Source organism: Colobus angolensis, unplaced genomic scaffold, assembly GCF_000951035.1.
Source record: "Colobus angolensis palliatus isolate OR3802 unplaced genomic scaffold, Cang.pa_1.0 Scaffold11, whole genome shotgun sequence".
Taxonomy (NCBI): Eukaryota; Metazoa; Chordata; class Mammalia; order Primates; family Cercopithecidae; genus Colobus; species Colobus angolensis.
In genome coordinates, this window is record NW_012112030.1 from 16807261 (window position 1) to 16821121 (window position 13861).

A 13861-nucleotide genomic window follows, 5' to 3' on the forward strand; every position below is an offset into this window, starting at 1 on the left:
GGCACTCGTGCCTGTAATCCCAGCCCTTTGGGAGGCTGAGTCAGGTGGATCACGAGGTCAGGAGATTGAGACCATCTTGGCTAACATGGTGAAACCCCATCTCTACTAAAAATACAAAAAAATTACCCGGGCTTTCTGGTGGGTGCCTGTAGTCCTAGCTACTCGGGAGGCTGAGGCAGGAGAATTGCATGAACCCAGGAAGCAGAACTTGCAGTGAGCTGAGATTGTGCCACTGTACTCCAGTCTGGGCGACAGAGTGAGACTGTCTCAAAAAAAAAAAACAAAAAAAAACCTAATCTATCAAATAACTGTAATATAGAATTAAATACATATTGCTGCAGCTGTATCAACAACTGTCCTGTCAGTGATAAGGGGTAACAATGTTTTCATACATGCGTTCTCTCTTTGCTATATACATACACACATACACATACATACATATATATATACACTCATGCATGTGTGTGTATATATATTCATGTGAGAGAAGAGTCTGTTTATTATTTATATTATTATAGTACACTTCTAAAACACAGCCATATGCCTGAGATACAGTAGGGAGTCAAATATGTTTGAGTTACTGAATTAATTTGACTTCATCTTTACTCAAGAAAAGTTTCAACTGAGTCAAGGTCTTCCATTCTGTAAAAACCAAGTCAATAGAAGGAGACCATTCTTCCTTTAAGCTTTGATGTAAGGAATATATCATACAAACTAGTCTTGATTTTTGTCATTTAGAAGAATAGTCTTGTAATTAATTGGCAATTTAGTATTCCATGTGAGATATCCAGTGTCCATGTATGTCATATTAGATCCATACACATGTAACAAGCAGAGAGGATATGTTTTATTTTCTGAATACTAATGTAACCTGTAGGGACATTTTTAAAAATCACCTTGACTTATTTTCTATTTGGAACAGCTTTAAATACTTTGGATAATGTGTTGTATTTGTATTTCTAAAGAAAAAATCTTATGCAACCAACTTAATTGAATAAGAAATAAGTCATTCCCAGAAATAATTTATTTTCTAATGTTAACATAAAATAATGTGTACATTCTGAGAAATTATTGATATAATCTTTAAAAGATAGGCTTCTGTGTTGAACTCCTAGAATTAGCTAGGTATTTTTTTTCTATCTGTCTAGGACATTGACCTAATAAGATGGTTAATCATCATTGGACTCATAAAAACAAACAAACAAAAAGCCAACTAACCTTTTAAAGTGAGACTTTAACATCAGAAAAAGGATGGACTTGTTGCAGTTGCTGTAGCATTCAAAGTTCAGGTAAGAACTGTTGAGGTTGTCTAATTAAAACATTCCTTTTGTGTAAGAAATTTTAACAAATTTCAGTGAAAATGTTTTGGTAGTTATGATAAATATTACAAATTTTATGCTCTGCATCTTCTTCACACTTAGTGTTCTGAGCCCTAAAAGCCTAGTAATTATCCCTTCTAGAAATAGAAGAGCCTCAGATTTATGTACTCAAAGATAAATTAGAGTAAATCGTACCTTTATAGAGTGAAAAATAAAGATTGAAGTCCTATTTCTATTGCTTTCTAAACAAATGAAACATGAAGTCTGAAAGGATGGACTTCTAGTTACTCTCTTAAAATACACTGTAAGACAATTATTTGCATAAACTGTGTAGAGTTACTATACCAGGCTCCCTATTTCTTTGACTTCACTTTAACTGAGTAAGTCGGAGTGGTTGGGTGGAGGGTGGAAAATGTGTTTCAAAGTCAATCACGTCACTATCCTCCATTCAACTCAAGTTTGATTTAGGGTGAGGGGAAAGAGATATTCTAGATAACTTTTTTATCTCTGTTCAAATAAGATAAAAAAAAAATCTGAACACAGCTCTTGGGAAGAGTCAACAGCTCAGTAAATATTGCTCCCCTTCACCCATTCAGGAAGGTGGCTTCCCTGATAAGACAATTGTTTTTATTGTGAAAGTAAGGTGGGGATGCAGGAAGTGTCTCCTCTGAACAATGTAAGAAGTTCAGAAATGCGGTTTTCCCCTTTATCCACCTCAGTTCCATAGATACATGCTAGAAACTGGGTCACTTGACCTGCACTGGTTTTCTATAATCCCTTAAATATGAAAAGCTTAACAGAAATAAGCAGAGGCTGGTAAGATTCTGCCGTCTGCTTCAGCCCAATCAAGCTATGAAGAACTGACCTGTTCTGCTCAGGGAAGAGTTGTAATGCTATATCCAAATGACTGTGGCTCTGTCTTATAAACATATTGGGTCCTCAAAATTTATTTATGTCAATAATTTGGAATTCAGAAATAATATGTTCAGAGCAAAATATATTAAATGCTTCTAAATAAGGCTTAAAATGCTACAGTGAAGTAAAAAGTGTGGTATTTATTCAAGACTAAACTGATATTCCAGTTTCCTAGGTACTTTGTACTTACTTGATACTTTTTTTCCTTTTTTTGAGAAGGAGTTTTGCTCTTGTTGCCCAGGCTGGAGTGCAATGGCGCAATCTCGGCTCACCACAACCTAGTCCTTGTGGGTTCAAGTGATTCTCCTGCCTCAGCCTCCAGAGTAGCTGGGATTACAGGCATGTGCGTGTATTCTACCACACCCAGCTAACTTTGTATTTTTAGTAGAAACGGGGTTTTCTCCATGTTGGTCAGGCTGGTCTCGAACTTCCAACATCAGGTGATCTGCCCGCCTCGGCCTCCCAAAGTGCTGGGATTACAGGCGTGAGCCACTGCGCTCGGCCTACTTGATACAATTTAACCTTTCTGAGAGATAAGGAAGCAAGTGCCCACATTTCCTATTTTTCTGGCTAAGTGTTTTATCTGAACATAAAAGAGAGAGGTGTGTAATAGTTGTCTTGAAAAGTAGGGGAAATAACAGAAAAAAGTAATTCTGTTCTCCAGTGGTGCAGAAGGATGAGAGAGGTTATTTCAACTGGAAGTAAATAGGGAAACGTTAAAGTGGTGTGATTTGGAGCTGCATTACAGCCAAGAGATAGGGAAGGACATTCCAGAAATGGAAGACATATACATAAAGATAGAGAGCTTTCTTCTTGGGACAGTGGTTCCATAACTCTGCAAGTGCTTATGGTTGTATTGGGAATGGGACTGAAAACAAGGATTGATTTAGGTTGTGAAGACTCTCAAATAGGAAGTGTAAGTTTTATTTTTGTTGTAAGAGGGATCTTTGAATGATTCCAAGAATGGACATGATATGCATAGGAAAGAAAGCAAACTGGAAGACAAGACAACTAGAAGTTAATCAATTGAAAGAAACAAGGCTTGAGTGGTGAGATAATAGTCTTCAAGTCATCAAGAATATTTGTTTAGTATAAAGAAAAAGAAAAGTCTAAAGCTGAAGGAAGACTATCTATCTTGCAAGTCATTCAGAAAATCTGCAATTATAGAATTAATTGGTAAAAAGTATCTTCCAACTTTTAAATTATGAAGAAAGAAAACAGAAAGAGGTATTCGTGGAAAAAGTGGTATAAATTTATTAAGGGGCTGCTTATTACCTTGAGACCACCGAACTATTGATTTTTTCCTCACCTCACCTACAAAACACATACAGAAAGTAGAATAATTGAACTTCTCTTAGCGATACATAGGTATGGGTTTCTGCATTCATGAGTATATTTATATACAGTCACATATACATAAGTGATATTATATTTAGATATTTATTATTTCCATAGTCATGCATTATTCACTAAATATGCATGATATATATTATGGTTTTTATACATTTATAATAGAGAATCAATAAACCCTTGAGTAAATTAATGCATAAAATATGCAGTAGATCTTCATTATTCACAGATTCTGTATTAGAAAATTTGTCTAAACACTAAAATTTATTTGTAACACCAAAATTAATACTGCTGGGCTTTTGTGATCATTGGCATGCATGAGCAGAGTGGCGAAAAATTTGAGTTGCTCTGTTTTGGTTGAGGTGGAACAAAGTGAAGCTCTTGCTTCCTGTCTCAGCTCCCATACTATAAACTTCACAGTGCATTTATCACCACATCGTTTCCATAGATGTGCTTTGTGATGCTGAGTTTACTGTTTTACATTGGCATCAAGCATAGCCCTGAAGTGTTGTCCCATGTTCCTTCCTCCAAGAGTGCCTGACAGAGGAGGTACATATGTTATGTAAGTTTCCTTCAGGCATGAGCTACAGTGCTATTGGCCACTAATTCAATGTTAATGAATCAACAGTATATACTAAAGTGTCTTTAAACAAAAACATACATAAGACATTATGTATTAAGTTATGTATTGAAGGCATAGTCTTCAATACAAAGGCACAGTCACCTAAACCTGTATCTCTTCTAGGAATGACAGATTAATATTTGCAAATTCAGTGTTCCCAGCAACTTTATGGAACAAAATTATTGCAGAAAGTGACAATCAATTGTACATATAACCTATAACCTATATCATATGTATTGTATAATCAGTATACTATTACAAATCAGACACTTAGATATCTTAGATATTTACATACTTAGATATTCACATATCTAAGGTATCTATATAAGCAGCTACATAGCATATATCCACGTATATGTGCTATATACATAACATATACCCGTATCTATGTTATGTATCTGCTTATATACTTTATATGCATAAATATGTGTTATGCACATATATTGAACAACAATACATCTCTAAACCTCTATAAATAATCCACTGTTCTATATAAAAGAATCAGCTGACATAAAAAGTTGACTCATTTTACTGGTTTTTAAAATAGGGGCTTAATAACTCTCAAACTTGTGATTTCTCTTATGCCTTCACTTCAAAACTTCACTTGTAGGAATGTATCCTGCAGATATGACCACACACAAATAAAATGACATATGACATATTAAGAACATTTTCTAATATGAAATAATTAGATATAACCTAATAGTTATCAATATGGAACTAATTACATATATTATGAAGAATAGAATACCCTGCTACCATAAGCAAAATGAGGAGGACTTTTATTAATATAAAGTATATACAGAAGATAAAAAGGCAGAGTGCAATGGTACTGGTATGCTTACATTTATATTAAAAGGGAAAATATTATGTATTTAATTAAAAATGCATATCAGGGCCGGGCACGGTGACTCTCGCCTATAATCCCAGCACTTTGGGAGGCCAAGAGTGGCGGCTCACGAGGTCAGGAGATCGAGACCATCCTGGCTAACATAGTGAAACCCTGTCTCTACTAAGAGTACAAAAAAATTAGCCAGGTGTGGTGGCAGGCGCCTGCGCCTGTGGTCCCAGCTGCTTGGAAGGCTGAGGCAGGAGAATGGCATGAACCCAGGAGGCAGAGCTTGCAGTGAGCCGAGATCATGCCACTGTGCTCCAGCCTGGGCGACAGAGTGAGACTCCGTCTCAAAAAAAATGCATATCAGATTTCTGGATAAGGGGACAAAGATTATAGGAAGATGCTTTGCTTTTTTTTTTTTTTTTTTTTGGATTTTCAACTACATGCATGTATTTTCTCTTGAAAAATAAATGGAAATGGATAAACCCCAAATATGGTAAGATCATGATGATGGTAAGGTCAAGCATGGCCAAAGTCTCTCTGAGAGATACTTGGAATACATTTTGCTCTTTTAAACAAATCCAAACTTCTCTGCTTTTTGAGCCTGGTTCCATAGGTATCTCCTCTATGAAACTGACTGAGGCTATCCTAATTATTATTATTTACATTATTTTTCAACCCATTTTCAGTATTCACTATGTGCAAGACACCATCTGTCACTTTATAAACTTATAAGGATAACATAAACATAAATGTGCTTTCATAAATCTTGTAATCTGGGTATGTAGAAAATATAAAAATTTTAATTTCTATAATTTAAAATTTGTGTTCATTCAATCTAGCATGTGGTTTTACGTTATTTACTTGTTTCAAATCAAATTTCTCTCTATAAAAATTATTTTTCTAAGTAAATTATAATCTCTTTAGGCTCAGAGTTTATGTCTGTCTTTCCTCCTCTGTGTCCGGCATTGCCCTAATCCTGTGGTCAGGAAATAGCAGGCCCTGAATGAATATTAGAGAATGGTTGATTGATATTGAGCTTGTGGCTTTTCCTATTTTAAAATTGTATATTGTTAAAGTAAAATAAATTATACTTTTTCTTTTTTAACAGGTGATCATTTCAAACCAAGCATCAGCAACAATTAAAAGCATTCACGTGGTATCTGTAGTTTAATCATGGACCCACATCAACGTTTGAATAAAACAGCAGAGTCAGAATCTTCAGAGAAAAAGAAAACAAGACGCTGCAATGGATTCAAGGTAGAGTGGGTTTTATATTTTCAAACTAAAATAAGTTAACGGAAAATGTTTATGTGTAGAAAGACCACCAATTGTCAAAAAGAACATTATATCTCATATTACAATTTTTCCACTGAAGCATACATTAAAATATTAACCAAATAATCCCTATATTGATTTAAATCAGTTTTTAATCTGATTGAGGTATTTCTTTGCTAGAGTTTTTTGATGTATAAAAGTTTATTTACTTTTTTAATCTTTAATTTCTGTGGGTATGTAGTAGGTATATACGTTTATGGGGTACATGAGATGCTTTGGTACAGGCATGCAATGTGAAATAAGCAAATAAGGAAGAATGCAGCATCCATTCCCTCAAGCCTTTATTCATTGAATTGCACATCATTCAATTATACTCTTTAAGTTATTTTAAAAGGTACAGTTAAGTAATTGACTGTAGTCACCCTTTGTGCTATCAAATAGTAGGCCTTATTCGTTGTTTTTAACTATTTTTTGTACCCATGAATCATCCCCATCCCCCCACCCCCACACCTACACCACCCTTTCCAGCCTCTGGTAACCATCTTTCTACTCACTGTGTTCATGAATTCAATTGTTTTAAAGTTTAGATCCCACAAATAAGTGAGAATATGCAATGTTTGTCTTTTTGTGCCTGGCTTATTTCAGTTAACATAATGATCTCCAATTCAGTTCATTTTGTTGCAAATGACTGGATTTCGTTCTTTCTATAGCTGAGTAGTACTCCATTGTGTATGTGTCTCACTCTTTTTATGCATTCATCTGTCGATGGACACTTACATTGCTTCCAAATCTTGGCTATTGTAAACAGTGCTGCAACAAACATGGAAATACAGATAATCTTAGGTAAACTGATTCCCTTTATTTTGGGTATATACCCAGGAGTGGGATTGCTTTATCACATAGTAGCTCAATTTTTAGTTTCTTGAGGAACCTCCAAACTGTTCTTCATAGTGGTCCTACTAATTTACATTGCCACCAACAGTGTACAAGGAATTCCCTTTACTCCACAACCTCACCAGCATTTGTTATTGCCTGTCTTTGGTATATAAGCCATTTTAACTGGGGGTGAGATAGTATCTCATTGTAGTATTTATTTGCATTTATGTGATAATCAGTGATGTTGAGCACTTCTTCCTTTGCCTGTGTGTTATTTGTACGTCTTCTTTTGAGAGATGTATATTGAAATGTTTTGCCTACCTTTTGATCAGATTATTAGATTTTGTCTTGTAGAGTTGTTTGAGCTACTTAGATACTCTGGTGATTAATTCTTTGACAAATGGGTAGTCAAATATTTTCAATATTTTCTCCTACTCTGTGGGTTGTCTCTTCACTTTGTTGATTGTATCCTTTTCTATGCAGAAACTTTTTAACTAGATGTGATCCCGTTTGTCAATTTTTCTTTAGTTGCCTGTGTTTCTGGGGTAAGACATTTGCTAAAGAAATTTTTGCCCAGACCAATGTCCTGGAGAGTTTCCCCAATATTTTCTTGAGGTAGTTTTATGGGTTGAGGTCTTTGGATTTAAATCTGTAATTCATTTTGATTCGTTTTGTATATGGCTAGAAATAGGGGTCTAGTTTCATCCTAGCACCATTTATTAAAGAGACTGTCTTTTCCCCAGTGAATGTTCCTGGCACCTTTGTCAAAAATGAGTTCACTGTAGGTATGTGGATTTGTTTCTGGGTTCTCTATTCTGATCCATTGGTCTATGTGTCAGTTTATATGCCAGTACCATGCTGTTTTGGTTACTATAACTATGTTGTGTGTGTATATATATATATTTTTTTTTTGGGGGGGGGATGGAATCTCATTTTGTTGCCCAGACTGGAGTACAGTGGCACAATCTTGGCTCACTGCAGGCTCCACCTGCTGGGTTCATGCCATTCTCCTGCAGCAGCCTCCTGAGTAGCTGGGACTACAGGTGCCTACCACCATGCCCAGCTAATTTTTTTATTTTTATTTTTAGTAGAGATGGGGTTTCACTGTGTTAGCCAGGATGGTCTTGATCTCCTGACCTCGTGATCTGCCTGCCTTGGCCTCCCAAAGTGCTGGGATTACCGGCGTGAACCACTGCACCCAGCCACCCTGTAGTATAATTTGAAGTCAGGTAATGTGATTCCTCCAGTTTTGTTCTTTTGCTTAGGATACCTCTGGCTATTCTGTGTCTCTTATAGTTCCATATAAATTTTAGGATTGATTTTTCTATTTCTGTGAAGAATGTCATTGGTATTTTGATAGGGATTGTATTGAATTCATAGATGGCTTTGGGTATTATGAACATTTGAAGAACATTCATCTTCCAAACCATGAACATGGCATATTTTTACATTTTTAGATGTCTTCATCAATTTCTTTCAAGAGTGTTTTATAGTTTTCATTATAGAGATTTTTCACTTCTTTGGTTAAATTAATACTAGACATTTAATTTTATGTGTGGCTATTGTAAATGAGATTGCTTTTTTATTTTTTTGTCACATTGTTCACTATTGGCATGTAGAAATGCTACTGAGTTTTGTATGTTGATTTTATATCCTGCAACTTTACTGAATTTGTTTATCAGTTCTAATAATTTTGTGGAGTCTTCAGTATTTTCCAAATATAGGATCATATAATCTACAAACAAGAGTAATTTGACTTCTTCTTTTCCAATTGGGATGCCCTTTTCTTCTTTCTCTTGTCTGATTGCTCTAGCTAGGTGTTGAAAGTAAAGCTCGTAGTCACAAAGAAAACGAACACTTAAAGGATTTCTCAGCAAGGCAAATTTACTTCTGCAGAAGGGTGCTGCTTGCAGGTTTGGTCACCAGGAGAGCACACTGAACAAAGGAGTGAAGGGGTTTTAGTTTCTTATGTAGTTTGTCCCTGCTACTGTGTTCTGCCTCCACTGGCTGGAGTTGGACCGCACAATCTAAGTTGAACCCGACTGGCTAACTTGAAAGGTATAGGAATGTGGTTACACTGGCAGGAAGGGCAGTTTTGGAGGGAAGAGTTGTGGTGGTGGGAGAGGTAATTTACTGAGGGGGTAACAGATGTGTGCTCTGTAGATAAGGACTGGCAGGAAAGTTGTTTACTGAAACCAAGACAGGGAGGCACAAAGGATAAGGAAATTAGTTTGGCCTTGGAAGTAGGGAACAAAGAACAAAGAGCTGAACAAGTCAAACCTTTGAAGAGGAATTTCTTTTGTATCCGACACTAGGACTATGTTAACTATGTTAAATAACATAGTGTTATTTATAATAAGTAGTGTTAACTATATTATTTTAGTAGTTAACACTACTATGTTAAATAGCAGTGGTGACAGTGGGCATTATTGTTGTGTTCCAGATCTTAGAAGGAAAGCAAAGAGTTTATTAATGTGGAACATTTAGAAATATTTTGGCATCTTCCCTTTGGTTCTTGATAGATCAAGAGACACTTATAAATATAATTAAAATGAAAAAAGATATGTAATAAATAACATCTAAAAATCTTCTTGGAATTGACTTATAATTCTAGAAGATTAATGTCTTATGAATCACTTTACAATCTTGATCTATTTAAATATTCTTTTGTTAAAGAATAGCATTGTTATGAATTCTGATAACCTATGTAATGGAGGCTGATGGAAAAGAGATCTGTAATAGTCAAAAGACCTAGTCCAAAAATCTAGTTGATGACTTGGGAAGACCATTTAATTTAATTTTTCATTTGCAAATTGGTAAAGGTAATAATTCTGCCTTTTGCTTTTGTCACAAAATTATGAGGCATTAAATTATATTGGCATTTTCATAAACAGGGAAAAAGTACTGCTAAGCACCGTGCTAAATGAAGAAACCAAGACTCAGTAGAGTTATTTGACTGCAGTCACCTCTGTTTTGAATTGAAAACCCTGGAATCCATGTCAAAGCCTGTTAATCCCCACAGAGAAGTCTTTGAAGAAATCAAGAAACTAATCATAGTCACCTTTTAGTGATATATATATATATATAATATAAAATATATATTATATATACATGAAATATAAAATATATATTATATATATACATACACACACACATATATAAATTTACTCACAGTTGTAGTCCTATCCAGTTGAATAGGGCCACAGAGATTGGGTTGTAAACCAAAAAATACTTCATATAGGTCTCAATCAATTTGGAAGTTTACCTTATCCAGGTGAAGGATGCACTCAGGAGACAGGCCTGGGCCTTTCTCCAAAGGTGATTTTGAGGGCTTAAATACTTAAAGGGGAAAAGCAGGCTGGAGGAGAAAATGGGAATGTATGGTCACATTACTGAATACACATGTTGCAAGAGAAAAACTAGCAGGTAAGGGAATGGTCAATTATTTATTTGTCTTGTGCTCAGTAAATCGACACTTTACACAAGATAAGGTGAACATAGACTAGCTACCTGTGGAACGATTTAACCTTTTATCTGTAGCTGTCTGCTTAAGGAAAGGCATCTTTTTGCAGAACTCAGCTTTTAGCTTAATTTTGTTTCTTTTGTCGTAGTGAATTGGGGTCTCAAGTTTTTATTTTCCTTTCACACCCCTGCCTTTTTCCTTTTAAAATATTTTGAAGAAAGCATTTTAGAAGAACGTTACTCCCTGGTCTTGCATTTTGTCTGATCTCTCATGGCTATGATGGTTTATTCCTAGACCAATAGATCCCATATTATTAGGAATGCTCATTGTGAAATCTTATGTCCTGCAAAGAAAAAAAATAGGAGGAGAAAGAGAGACAAACACATGGTAAAAAGAACAATCCTGGAAAACTGATGTAGGCCATATTACTCTGAAGTATTGTCAGTAGGCAGGTATGAAAATGGTTTATGTTTATGAATAGATTTCTCTTATTTTCTTCTGAAGTTTAAGTTGCCTAGTTTGCGTTTCCCTGGCTTAAGAAAATCACAGTTTAATATTTAGTAATTTCAAATTGGAAAATAGGGGGAAAAGGAAAATGAAAGGAAAGGAGAAAAGAAAGAAAAAATTGAAAACATTATTTGGAGACTTGTAGCCAGGAAAAATTTTAGAATTTAGTCTAAATTGTAGAAAATAATAAAAGCTGATAAACCTTAGGCAAGACTAGAATCAAACAACAGGTACTATAGTTTATAAAAGCATAATTTTTCTCTCAATTCCCCAGTTTTATTAAACAGAAAATCATAGTAGGACCAATTTATTGGTAAAATAAATTTTAGTACTTTTATACTTGGTTTAATTATTTCTGTAAAGTGCAACAAGAATAATCATTTGCCATATAGGGGCTCTCTCTCTTTTTGTGAATTGACTTTGCTGGAAGTTTTTGCACAACAAATGTAAGATTAGACCTTTATAAATGCCTGAGGCCTAGACAAGGATTTATCTGTGCCTGCAGATACATATGTGAATTGGGTGAATTCTTCTGTTTCTGAGGTCTCAAGAAACCCTGGAGTTCCTGCACCAGTCAAAAAGTGACATTCTTTACTTATCACAGGTCATGACCCTGTAAAGGATAAGATATGGGGCTAGTTTTTCCAAGGGGCTTTTATTGGCTCTATAGGTCAGCCTCCTTTTCTCAAGGCAATTGGAAAATGTCATTCCAGTCAAGGCCTTGGTAAAATAATTAGTGTCTCCAATTATGTCCTGTGATAAAAGAAAATGTATTCTTATTAAACTTATGCAAATAATTATATTGCCAAAATTAAGAATACTCTCAAAATAGTTTTCAAATTTTGGAGAAATTAGGTTGAGAGAAAGGAATTATATTTCAAATATTGCTCATAAGAACAAATTTTACTAAATTTACTGAAATCACTTTATTAAATTGTTAAAGCTGTAAATAGCTTAAAAGGAAAGTTTTCTTGATTCTGAAAAATAAAAACAATCAGCAAATGTTTTAAACAAAATCTTATACAAGATTATTTCAATCTTCTATTAGTTTGGTCCATGCAGTTAACTCCATGTTCTGCTCAATATTGGATCACCAAGACTTATGAATACATGAACTCTCCATGGGAGGCCTGGAATTTTTCCTATCTATTCCAATGATGCTATATCTAAATTTATCAAAAACTTATTTTTTAGGAGTACTCCTCAGAGTTCTATAGCTGATTACAAACTGTCCTATAAAAGGATTAAAGTATAACAACAATCGTGGATGACAAAAAATCTTAGAACAGCCATGGTTAAAGAGTAAATTTGGTTTCTTCTGTGGCATACAGCAATTTTACATAATAATCATAATTACTACTGACAACATCTACTAAGACATATTAGAATCACAGGAATTGCATATATTTTTAGAGCACATACTAATAACACATTCACATAAATATAATATAATCCAAAGAAGGTTAAATATCATTGTTTATTTGACAATGCTTCCTATATGACTTTACTATACCAAATAAATATGTCTCTTTTGGACTTCAGGAGACCTATTATTAATAAATATATGAAGTCAAAGTACTAATTTTACAATTTGATTTTGGAAAGTCTGTCAAATGTCAGAAGTTTAGAATATTTAATATGACAATATAGGATCATAAGTTATTTTAAAATAAATCATTCATTTAGTCAAAGTGATAACTCAAAATTTTTTTTTAAAGGCAAAAATCTTTATTTTTTGAGAGAGGAGACTTAATTTCCCAAACAATGAACCCTAAGTAAGACTGCATAAGGCCAATTAAATCTGTCTCTCAAATCTTATAAACAAATCTATTAAATTTTAATCATTTTGACCATAAGATGTAATTTCCATAAACCTTTAAATAACCTTTTAATGTTTTTTTAATTAAAAAAATGGGTTAATGCTATAAGAACCTTGTTTATCTAACATAGGGGCCCTGATGCTGGTCTTTCATCAGTGCACCTGTAATATTAATGTTTAATTTATACAGAAACTCTGAACTAAGTTTATCTCTCAAAATCGGCCCGTATAATTTCACAGACGCACGTCTTCTGTGACAGTCCCTGGGTCTAGAGGGGTTCAGCAGTTTTAATTTCTGGCCCTGTGTCTCATGAATGCAGTTCATTTTGATTATCATCTTTTCCTGGGTCTGACGATGAGGGTTTAACTGGTGTTAGGGTTTAAGACTTACCAGGACTTGGTGTGCTTTTTAGACCCAGAAGTAAAAGCCCTTTAATTTAACAGAATAGTCTGGGCATGGTGGCTTATGCTTGTAATCCAAGTACTTTGGGAGACCAAGGCAGGCAGATCACTTGAGGTCTGGACTTCAAGACCAGCCTGGCCAACATGGTGAAAGTCTATTAAATATAACCATGGTGAAACTCTTTTAAATATACAAAAATTAGCCAGGCGTGGTAGCATGCACCTGTAATCCCAGCTGCTGAGAAAGCTGAAACAGGAGAATTGCTTGAGATTTGGGAGGCAGAGATTGCAGTGAGTTGAGATTGTGGCACTGCACTCCAGCCTGGGTGGCAGAGCAAGACTCTGTCAAGAAAGAAAGAAAGAGAGAAAGAGAGAAAGAGAGAAAGAGAGACAGAGAGAGAGAGAGAGGAGAAAAGAAAGAAAGAAAGAAAGAAAGAAAGAAAGAAAGAAAGAAAGAAAGAAAGAAAGAAAGAAA

At 34.8% G+C, this 13861-nt stretch overlaps 1 protein-coding gene across 1 annotated transcript in view; it reads left to right on the forward strand.

The window, feature by feature from the left end:
• The first annotated feature begins 1250 nt into the window (after positions 1–1250).
• The window catches only part of LOC105520962 (solute carrier organic anion transporter family member 1B3), a 112201-nt gene continuing 99590 nt past the window's right edge, over positions 1251–13861 (forward strand). Inside the window, exons 1-3 of the mRNA XM_011954976.1 lie at positions 1251–1289; positions 4033–4146; positions 6153–6301. Of these exons, the coding sequence (XP_011810366.1) occupies positions 6218–6301 (84 nt within the window). The 5' untranslated portion in view covers positions 1251–1289; positions 4033–4146; positions 6153–6217. The remainder of the gene's footprint in view (positions 1290–4032; positions 4147–6152; positions 6302–13861) is intronic.